Raw genomic sequence first — 12,108 nt, 5'->3', positions numbered from 1 at the left:
TCAATAACAGAGGAACAGCACAGATGAGGCGCTCCTTCATCTCCCGTCTTGTCGCGTTCCCCTCACACACAGGTCGCATGGGCAAGAACGAGCTCAGGCGTGTTTTTTTTTCTTTTAAATTTGAATCTTCATACATAGTTCACTTGACACGATACTGTATACGGGTAAGATGGCGTGGCAGAAGAAAAAAAAGCTCTCCGGGGCACAAAACAGAAAGCAAGAGGGAGAGGAATAAAGATGTTGGAGGGACAAAGAAAAGCTTTTCAAAATGACTGAAAGACAGAAGGTAAATAATGTCGGTGTTTAGGGTTGCCACCCCTCCCATAAAAAAATAAATAAATTATATATATATATTTTTTAAGTGATGCAAGTAATTCAATATGACTGAATATAAATAATAAATAATAAGCAAGCACATCCAAATATGTTAATCTATAAATGAGTGCAGAGAAAATTAGATTTAAGTTACTCAGTCTTGGACATTGTAAAGTCTAATGGCTGCAGGCAGAAATGATTTTCTGTGTTGCTCCACATCTCTCTGGATTTTCCTGACTTTGGGAGGTCTGGCGCTTTATCTGCCTTCATGTAGCTCATCCAGCTCTGCATTCAACTCTCCTTCTGTTAGGTCTGCCTCTAACTGTTCGCTAAATTCCTGGGAAATGGTTGGAATGATTACTTTCTTCTAAGAATGTTTTCTGAGGGCTTCACATTTAATTTGAGACTTATACAGGTTTGTATAATACACTTCGAGCTCTTTATTTATTTCCCTAGGGTCTGCTATGGTTTCACCATTATCATTAACAATGCAAGTTATTCTTTGTCTTGGTTGCAACTGTTTAATCTGCCAGGTCAGATTTTTACCCGACTTCCCTCCCTGTTTGTAAAATGCTTGGTTGAGTTTGACCATACTCAAACTGAGTATGGCTGCTCTGTCTGCCATTAATTTATTAGATTCAGCTTTTAAAAGTAGCAGCTCCTTTTCTACTCCAGGGACTTTATTATTAAAGAACTGTTTTTGTAAAGTTTGTACTTTAGATTCTAATTTTAGATTCCAAGTCTTTTCAGTCTTCTTTCTTTAGATTTAGTCAAGGTAGAACTAATGATGTGTCCTCTTAAAAAGGTTTTAAAGGCTTCCCACCTCATCGTTTCAGATGTTTGTGTTTTGTTCTCATTAAAGTAGTTGTCTGTTTCTTTCCCCACATATTTCATAAATTCTTTATCCAGTAGAGATTTTTGGCTTAAAGTCCATCTAGGTATTTATCTGATCAGGCATTGATCTGTGTATAGAAGACAGCATGGTCCATGGTCAGATATTAATATACTTCCATAATAGCAATCCTTATTTCAATCCTTTTTAAAAGCTTGAGGAAAACCCAAAGGAATCTGAAATGATCTTACTGTGGACTCTGAGATTGAGCAAGCAACTAAACTATTGTACACTTCCTATGGCCAATAGGAAGTGTACAACAGATTATTTGTTAAAACCCCTAGTTCTAACAAATAATCAGGATTCAGCAAGGATCTCAAACATTTTTCAACGATAATATAAAAGCATTAGAAATTCTTTTGCAAAATGTAGTAAACTCTAAAAGCCCAACCAAATAATCAGCAATCCAAACCAAGAGATCAAGACAGTAAAAACAAGATGGCTAGCATTATAACCACTAGTGGGTTTTAGTGGTTAGGTGTCCCATGACATGCAGCATTATTAACAGAACACATCAAAGTTTGTCAGAAAGCTTTACTGGGTGTAAATGACATTAGTACTTTTATCATGTTTTTTTCCTTCCTAAGTGCATTGCAGCAAATCAACAAAAACAGTGATTGTATTCAAAACAGTCTCACACTATTTAAACTAACGATTCTGTATCTTTTCATTAACAGAACAAAGGAGTGAAAAGAGAACGTTCATGGCAGGTTGAATGGGTGATTCAAGTTTGCATGTGGGACTAACAGCATGTGTAATAAATGAACATGTTCCACCTTGTCACATAAAAAGTCCTTATCTACATTACTCACACAAAAACATTTGGCTCAGATGTGCTGCTAAAGCCCCACAACAGAAGAAAGCATGTCCAAAATCTATTTGTCAGATGTCAGAGTTCATCGTGCCGGAGCGGCTCCTGGCTGGGCTGAATGAACACGCCTTCCATGGTGCGCCACAAGTTGTGCTGGTTGGGAGTGCTCATGCCGTGCACCTCGCGCTGGCCACGGATCGGGTGGCCGTACTGCTCGCCTGTGATGCCAAGGAAGACGTCTGTGCCCACGTGTTTGAAGCGCACAGGCTCATCACGGTCCCAGTAGATTCCATCACACTGGACTGTCCACACGTCCAGATCGTCACCCTCTCCATTCTCTCCAAAGGCGCTGACTTCCTATAAAAAGCAAGACAACTCGAGGTGGCAACAGAATTGTTCGACCTTGTGATCTAGTTGTCATAATGTTGACAAATGGTAGCAATGCACTGTGTCCCTTTGTCTTTTAAATATCAAAGAATGAGTTTAAATATATCAAACTCTCTCAGCTAACTTTGTGTCCTTTAAATACTTTATAATGCTTTATAAGTGCTACATTATGATTGATGCTTCCCTAATATATTGGCAATTGTCACTTAAATTCTCATTGCCGTTTCCATTTCCTTTCTTTCTCTTGCATATTTTCTACATTTAATCAAAACATGTTCAACCCTTTCCATTTCTCCACAATGAGAACAAGCCCCTGATGGATGTTTCCCCATAATATTTTGCTGCTGCTCTTGTTAGTCTTCAGGGAGTTTTTATTTTTCTAGAAAAAGAAAAACCTTCTCACTTAAATTAGTGTATTTCAGCAGTGCAGCCTACAAAGTTAATATTTTTGGAATCCAGTCATTTTAATCTAAGTGCATGTCTTTAATGTGGTTGTTTTGAGCTGCTGGGTCAAGTCAAAAGTACGGTATTTCCCATAAATCTGGTAGTGCTCAGATATACAAGTTTTTCTTTTGCTGTGAACGGAGCAGTACAATTCTAATACTCAGATAACCTAGCTTTTCACCAGCCGTGAACGCTCATCTGCGGTACAAAAGAAATTGTCAATTTTTTTTACAGAATCCCAAGTGAGATTTTGTGGCAAGAAAGTCTCAAAAATTGAAAGCTCAGGCATGCTGATCTGTGCACTAGTGTTGACTGATCCGTCCACTGCTGGTCATTTGTGCACAATTTGTAGTCACAATCATCATAATAATAAGCAAATTGTTGTGACAGGTTTTTCTGCCCAACTTTGCACATGTTTTAATATCCTGTAATTACAAAAGTGGAGAAATGAATTACATTTCAAATTTGCACAATGTGTTCTCCTATAGTTAGCATTCACAGACTAGCCCATAGGTGTCACCTATGTGGGACTAATATCTGAAGAACTGAGGCCTATGCTAGCCTAGGAAATGTTGTGGGGCTTTGCACATCTTCAGTTTATTATTAATAAATCTGAACATTTTTCTGTAACAGGGCACAATGGCCTCATCTACAAAGCCAAGAGCAGAAAACGGAGGTTATAATTCACACAGTCACCAGAAGTAGACAATGACAGGCTGGAAAAAGGTTGTGCAAAACACCCCAATTCAGCTGGTGGGGTCAGAGTGTGACTCATTCTGGTAGAGGAGGGGAAACCAACATAACAGCCTGCTGACCATGTCAATCCCTTCAGGACCACAGTCTTCTGATACGAACCTCAACCTGTATTAGCATTGTGTGTTTAATAAAGTGCTGGTAAACATTTTGTCCTTAGCAGACTAGAATAACAAAGAAAGAAAGCCTTGAGACACTGGAATCGTTTCAGTAGAAACAGCTGAAATAAGAAAAGTCTAAAGTAAGTTTGTGAAAACTTTTGACCTGGTTATTAGACAGAGGGGAGCTGAAGCGGTGTGTGTGAAGGTTCCGGCTGGTCTTCATGTGTGTGATCCGGATGGGCTGACCACATTTGATGGCTGACCCACGCTGACATGGACGTGTTGGCTTCCCACGGATCTGCCAGTAACTGTTAGCATCGTCAGCACTTTCCACTCCAGTTACAGACTGCTGTCCACTACCTACACAGGCACACAGACACATCATACTGTAAGTAATAGACTTAAGCTTATGCCTTCATTTGTGTTTGCAAAACAAACTTGTTCAAATGAAAAACCTTCACACTGCAGTAATTCACCCATTCACATGCTGATCGTGACAAGCTAATCATTCTATTGATCTTGTTTATGTGTCCAATTTAGTAGTACATTAAATAATATTTTTGTTATTCTGTGTCTCTGTTTCAGACTCAAGCAGGCAGGTAGTTAAGGAAAGAGCTTCATGAGAAGAACTAAAACATTTCTGTCCCTCTACTGGCTGCGTACCTCAGATAAAGTGTCCACTAAATTCAGACATATAGATCTAAAGGACAAACTTTCTGGATGTTTCTGATCCAAGAATCACTTTGTTTGTGGTCATGCGTTGGAATCTCATTGAATTGCACAACAACTGAGGAGCATTTTGCATTTTATACAATTGTTATTACTCTGCCTAGAGTGTGCGGTCTGGACAAGTTGTTTTGGCATACAAAAAAATGGTGGCTCACGTTTCTTCACTGTAAGTATATCATAGAAATTTTGTCTATTCAAAAAGATTTTTAAAAAAGGTGCAACCAATACAAAAATAAATTCAACTGTTTTAAATTGTGGTGTAACAACAATATAGTTCTAGTAACTCAGCTATTCAACAATAATGGGAATTTCATTTTTTCTGAGTTCCTCCAAACTTCTGGTATTTCATTTTATTCTATTAGAATTTCTTTTCTTTTTTTTTTTACAAAAATATTTTTATTGAGATTTTCCACTTTGAAAATACAATCATGTAACTGTCTGAACAACTTTTCTTTGTAGTTAATACGTGACAGTAATAATTCTTTCTCATATCAGAGAAGTGAATAACATGCATACAAAAAATTTTATCAACTGATTAAATTTAATCAATTTAAAACACTATATAAGTCCAGGGTGAGGATCCATGTTTCTTTGTAGAATTCATAAAGGTAAGAATCAAGTTTAAATCCACCGCGTTTGCCCACTTCGTGCAGCTTAATATGAACCGCAAATGTGAGCTGCGCTCAGAGTTTACAGGTGTTCACTCTTGCACATTTAGAGGTGCGCGTTGAGCATGCACTGAGAATATTTCTTTGTGAACAAAGCATTATATGTGGCGTGTGCGTTGACGTCTCGACATGCTGACTCTGTTTGCGGTGATAAAGTTTGAGTTCTCGTTTAGCCGGTACGTTATGGTGGTTCAGCCCGTGGAGGAGCTTTCGAGCTTGCCTCGTGACTAGCGCAGCACTCTGGTTTGTTTTTATTTTAGTTTGTTTTTTGCGTTGACACAATGCATATCAAATGCTTTGTCTACTTGGAGTCAGGTAGAGTTCCTCGCGGGCGCGTGAGATCAGAACAACTTGTCCCATGAAGCTTGGGCAACCAAAACATGAGTTTTGGCTCTAAAAGGGCTGATATGGCGCTCATTAAAAACTCAACAGACACTTAAAAGAAGAGATTCTAAAGCCACATAGATTAAATCTACAATCAGCTGCAGAGATGCTCAGTGCAGCGGGTCTAGCTCATCATTTAGGGCTTTTCCAATGTTGAATTAGGCCTTGAGCCTAATTTGACTTAGGGGCCCCTCTTGATGTTAAGAACATCAGTACCACTAACAGTATTTCACCATGGATTTAGTGAAATCTGGGAGAGGAGCCTAGTTTAATTGGCAAAGTTTAAAAGCAGCCAGTGATAATTGTAGTTTACTAAGATGTATTTATGAACAGTTAAAACTCAAAGATTAAACTGAGAGCATCAGATTGTAACTACAATCTAACTATGAAGATTGTTCTCTGAACTTTTGCAAAGTAAATTTGCCAGCTTCTTAAAATCTTAAATTTAAATGTTAAACAATTTAATATCTTTTAATTTATCTATGCTGAAACCATTGAATCAAATTTAGCTTCATTAATATTCTCTTATTTCATTTATGCCTTACACTGTAACAAATGGCTGTAAAAACTACAGCATGAAAATACAGTAAGGTGGCTGGGTTTTGAAAATACAGCTCTTTACTGTGATCTGAAATGTGTATGGAAAGTATATGGGACGTGATTGGACCGCTGGATCACGTGCAGAAATTTACAGCTGTACTGTAAATTTTTAATGTGCAGTTACATTGTGGGATATTTACCGGCTGGAGGCTAACGTTCACAGGCTAGAGGGCAGGCCAACAATTAATTCACCTAGAATATGCAGATGACTATACTCTGGTCTTTTTGTGGAAGTTGTTTGAGGGTAGGATGCCTCAGCTGTTTTTTTCTTTGTCTTTTTTTCTCACAAATAGGACTGTCAACGGTGACGTCAGCATCTATTTTGACATCAGAGCCTCTCTCCCGCAGAGGGTTATCTAGTTCACAGCAGCACGTTACACACGGGGAGCTACGAACAGCGAAATACTTTTTCCACGACAGCAGACAGCAACAAGAGTTGAACAGTTTCAACTTTCTTGTGTTGGGTCTTTAGCCAATGTTGTGCACATCTAGTTTACTAGCCCGTAATTACACGTGCACGAATTACACCGGTCTTCGCTGGCTGGATGATAACATAGTGCTGCCTCATCACAGGATATGAATGTAGAGGAACATTTCTAAACCAACGTTTAAAACAAACAGACTTTCTATAAACCTTCCTGAACATAAAAACCTGGAAAACTAAGAATCTTCAGACATGGTTGGTTTGAGACAACAAAACATTTTTCAGAATGTGCATGTTTGATATGGGCTTCATGTTGCCGTTGGCAGTATCATAAAAGGGTGGGGCATCCAAGAACTAGAAATTAAAATAGATCTAATAAAATAGATCTTATCAATCAGTTGGCTCCTGAACAAGTTTGGAAGTTGCGATTATTATTTTTCAACTTAACAGAAAAGCATATATTGCCCACTGGTGTCACAGAAGGGTCAAATGGTAGAACACCCAATGAGCCGCAAACCGAGGGGGTGTGGCTAGACGCCTGTCAATCATTCTGAGCCCTGACAGACAGTAACGCTAAATGGGGCTGTCAGAAGTTAGCCCTCTGGAAAGACCCCGGGATTTTCCCCAGGCGGTTTGACACCAGGTTTGTTGAAAATTTAACAAAATGTGATACATTATTTCTAAAATGTATTTATTTTTAGGTATTTAATTTTAAGTTGTTTATTTTAACAACTTTATTGTAAATGTCAGGGAGGGCTTAGCCCTACTAGCCCACATATACCAGCCATCCCTGATACATACATACACACACACACCCACCCACCCACACACACACACACACATATATATCCACCAAAGGTGGTGGAGAATGACCGAGCTAAGATCCTGTGGGACTTCCAGATCCAGACAGACAAAATGGTAATGGCGAACAAACCGGATATTGTGGTGGTGGATAAAGAACAGAGGAAAGCAGTTGTGGTGGATGTAGCAATACCAAGTGATTGCAACATCAGGAAAAAGGAGCACGAGAAACTGGAGAAATACCAGGGCATCAGAGAGGAACTGGAAAAGGCCTGGAAGGTGAAGACCACAGTGGTGCCTGTGGTCATCAGGGCCCTAGGGGCAGTCACCCCCAAACTGGAGCAGTGGCTAAAACAGATCCCAGGAACAACATCAGACATCTCAGTCCAGAAATATGCAGTTCTAGGCACAGCCAAGATACTGCGCAGAATCCTCAAGCTCCCAGGCCTCTGGTAGAGGACCCGAGCTCAGAGGATGAGAGAGACCACCCGCAGAGGGTGAGAAGGGAATTTATATTTATATATATATATATATATATGTATAACTGTTCTGTATTGATTACTTTTTTCCCAATAAAGTTTTTTTTTTTAAATCTTTCAAAAAAGGTTTTGTGAGGCAACAGCGCCACCCTGAGGACAACATTAAATACAACCTTGTTTTAGATTAAACTAAATTAAATACAATTGAATCTGTAAAACTGGCCTGTAAAACATCTACTGGCTGTAGATGTAAGACACGCAGTCTTACATCTACAGCAGTGCTGGTTATCTAACCATCTAATTAATAAATTCTTCCATCCATCAGTCTTTCAAAATAAGGACACTAAACTGAAATTATACTGATTCCTGTAGAACTAAATAAACAGCACTACATGGTAACGACTAAAGATGGCAGGAGGCGAAAACAAATTCAAACACAAATACAAAATTATACCACAGTAGTGGTAAAGTATAAAACCAGTTCACCTGATGATTTCACATCCATGCAATATTGACAAGGCTGGGCATTTAAAAAAAGAAGAGCTGAACATTTTTAAGAAATCTCTATGAGTCTTGCATAAAATCAGCTTTAACAGATTTTAGAATGAAGCATGTTATTTAATCTTCCCTGGCATGAGCATGAGAAGCTCTGTTACTGTTCAGCTATTAACTGTAAGGCGCTCTAGACTCTAGAGCCTTTGAGGGGATCCAGAAGCTTTCACACACATAAATTAGCTTTACAAAGTTAAAACAACATCTTCATAGCTTTACTGGTCAATACTTTGATTTTACATTGGGCCTGCAGTTACCTGAGCCGTATTTGACATCATGTGAATGTAGACGGACGTTGTGTCGGGTGTTGAGTAGTTTGACAAGCGAGCCGCAAGTCACATAGTTTAACTCCGATTCTCTCCCCTTGCAGTCAGACAACAGCAGCAGAAGCAGCGGCAACAGCAGCAGCTGCCACCGGACCAACCACGACCTCTCCATGTTTGCAGCTTGCTCGCTCTCACACCCGGTATGCTCAGCCTCTGCTCGTAACAGCACTACTTCAGTCCACAACCAATCAACACCTGACAAGTCCCAAAACACGGAAATAAATGTCAGCATGTGATTGGTCAGTGTACCTTTATGTTTCGTCGGAATGTTTACGACATGCCGGAAGGGACAATCATCTGTATTATAATATCAAATTATAATAAAATACTCTTTAAGAGCACACTTATACGTCTCCTGGATTATTATCTCCCCCGTCTTCAATTACTGATTGTCCTGTAGGTAAAATATGTTTCTCATTGCATCCACAAAAAGATATAAATCAAGGTATTTGTGTTCTGTTTTAAAAACAGTGTTACTGCCCCATATGTCATTTTATACTTGTCACGTAATATTAAAAATATAAATAGGACAAAAGTCTGGATGTTTCCATATAAATTTTTAATAACTAATAAAATTAGAGAGGTGTCTTACAAAATTATACACAAATACTGTGCAGCTATTCACTACATGCTACAATTCAAAAAGGATATTAACACAAAATGCTCACTGTGTGATTCTCACCCTGAAACGTGTTGTTCACTGTTAAGGAATCATGGCTATTTTTGATGGTTTAACTAATGCCATGTGCGTTTAAGTAGACCAACATTCCATTTGGACAAAAGCAGATGCAAGGCAGGAGTTCACAGATAAACATTCTTTTGACAAGGTTGTAATTTAGACCAGCCATAAAACACAAAGCTCTTGAAAGGTTTTAAATTAGGAGGCCATAAAGAATATCTTCCCCGGCTCGCAGGTCAGAGGTCGGGGGTTTCTCAGGAGTTCAGAGTTGCATCTGGAGTTGACCACAACTTAGGAATCTTGGAAAACACTTAGTTTAATTTCTGATATACCTCTTAATATTAATAGCAACAGTGTGTTAGATTAAAGTATATTACCCAAGATACAAATAATAATCTAGTAAAGGGAAATGTATTTGAAAATGTGCTAACTATGACAATATTGGAATCAAAAGAGAATGGTTTGAATGTTATGTTTTACAGGTTGGAAAAGACTTCTATCTCATTATTGTTTGTGATAAGGTAAAGATTCAAATCTTTGGAGAAGTTGACTGCAGAGGAGCAAGATAGGTTTTGTGAAAATAACTTATAATTTTAATAATTAAAATGACTCTTGATATTTGTCATTAAAACTCAGGGGAAGGTCTAAGTATTTTCCAAGGTAGCTCTTGGTTGGTCAAAACAGGGGTACGCCCTATTTGCATATATTAACAAAGAGAAACGCCTTCACTAGAAAAGGGAATGCTCAATAATAAGAATTCAGACAACTGCCCTGTTTTGCTTTTAAGCATCAGCTGTCTCCAAAGACGTCTTTGTTCTTTTTCTTTTAATTCTTTTGTCTCAGGTAAAAATGTACTTCTGTATACTCTGAAGTTTCTTGTTAAATTCAGACAGTGTTTTCTATTGAATTAAATTCTGTATCTCTGTGACGTCATCGTGCCTTGCCGTCTCCTTGCCAGCGTGATGTCATCCGCTCGCGACCCGGCTAACAGGAGGAGAGGAGAGCCATGCTTTTTCCAAAATTAAGCTAACCTAATAACTTTCCTCCTTAATATCACCTTTTTTAGCTTTGCATTTATACAAAAAAGTTTTGTAGAAATTATATATGTATATACAGTATACATAGGTATATAATTGTATATGGGCTTCATGTTGCCGTTGGCGGTATCATAAAAGGGTGGGGCATCCAAGAACTAGAAATTAAAATAGATCTAATAAAATAGATCTTATCAATAATTGGCTCCTGAACAAGTTTGGCAGTTGCGATTATTATTTTTCAACTGTTAAAACTTAACAGTTGGAAAACTATATATATATATATATATATATATATATATATATATATATATATATATATATATATATATATATATATATATATATATATATATATATAACATCAGCCACCTTCTCTACATGGATGACATCAAGCTGTATGCCAAGAGTGAGCGAGACATCGACTCACTGATCCACACCACCAGGATCTACAGCACGGACATTGGGATGTCATTCGGACTAGAGAAGTGTGGTCGGCTGATCACAAAGAGGGGGAAGGTCATCCGCACAGAAGGGGTCTCACTCCCAGAAGGAACAATAGCAGACATAGAGGACAGTTACAAGTACCTAGGTATACCACAAGCAAATGGCAACCTCGATGAGGTCACAAGGAAAGGAGCCACAGCTAAATACCTCCAACGAATAAGGCAAGTCCTGAGAAGCCAGCTCAATGGCAAGAACAAAATCCGCGCAATAAACAGCTATGCCCTGCCAGTAATCAGATACCCTGCTGGAATAATTAGCTGGCCAAAGGAGGAGATAAAAGCCACTGATATTAAGACTAGAAAACTACTAACAATGCATGGAGGATTCCATCCCAAATCCAGCACCCTGAGACTGTACACGAGCCGCAAGGAAGGAGGCAGAGGACTAGTGAGTGTGAGAACCACAGTCCAGGACGAAACAACTAAGATCCATAAATACATCAGGGACAAAGCCTCAACAGACAATGTGCTCAGTGAATATCTCAGACAACAGGGAACGGAGGTTGAGGTGCCAGAGATACCATCATGGCAGGACAAGCCCCTACATGGGATGTACCACCAGCAAATAACCCAAGTGGCTGATATCAGTAAATCCTACCAATGGCTGGAAAAAGCTGGACTCAAGGACAGCACAGAGGCCCTCATCCTGGCCGCCCAGGAACAGGCCCTAAACACCAGAGCAATAGAGGCCCAGATCTACCACACCAGACAAGACCCAAGGTGTAGGTTGTGCAAGGAGGCCCCTGAGACAGTCCAGCACATAACAGCAGGGTGCAAGATACTGGCAGGGAAAGCGTACATGGAACGACATAACCAAGTTGCAGGCATAGTGTACAGAAACATCTGTGCAGAATATGGACTGGAAACCCCGAGATCAAAGTGGGAAACACCCCCAAAGGTGGCGGAGAACGCCAGAGCTAAGATCCTGTGGGACTTCCAGATCCAGACAGACAAAATGGTAATGGCGAACCAACCAGACATTGTCGTAGTGGATAAACAACAGAGGAAAGCCGTTGTGATAGATGTAGCAATACCAAGCGACTGCAACATCAGGAAAAAGGAGCACGAGAAACTAGAGAAATACCAGGGCCTCAGGGAGGAACTGGAGAGGGCCTGGAAGGTGAAGACCACAGTGGTGCCTGTGGTCATCGGGGCCCTCGGGGCAGTCACCCCCAAACTGGACCAATGGCTACAACAGATCCCAGGAACAACATCAGACATCT

The 12,108-nt window shown here is 39.4% G+C and overlaps 1 protein-coding gene across 1 annotated transcript; it reads right to left on the bottom strand.

Annotated features, from left to right (window-relative positions):
• Window positions 1-1,723: 1,723 nt before the first annotated feature.
• Window positions 1,724-8,829, bottom strand: sdf2l1 (stromal cell-derived factor 2-like 1). Its single transcript, XM_032578072.1, has 3 exons — window positions 8,598-8,829; window positions 3,867-4,063; window positions 1,724-2,375 (listed from the first exon to the last, which is right to left on the bottom strand). Exons 1-3 carry the CDS (start codon window positions 8,776-8,778, stop codon window positions 2,097-2,099), a joined length of 657 nt encoding a protein of 218 aa, XP_032433963.1. The 5' UTR covers window positions 8,779-8,829; the 3' UTR covers window positions 1,724-2,096.
• Window positions 8,830-12,108: the final 3,279 nt, after the last annotated feature.

Source organism: Xiphophorus hellerii, chromosome 12 (genome assembly GCF_003331165.1).
Source record: "Xiphophorus hellerii strain 12219 chromosome 12, Xiphophorus_hellerii-4.1, whole genome shotgun sequence".
Taxonomy (NCBI): domain Eukaryota; kingdom Metazoa; phylum Chordata; class Actinopteri; order Cyprinodontiformes; family Poeciliidae; genus Xiphophorus; species Xiphophorus hellerii.
The sequence above is the reverse complement of the archived record's forward strand: the minus strand, read 5'-3'. Positions and strand labels throughout refer to the sequence as shown.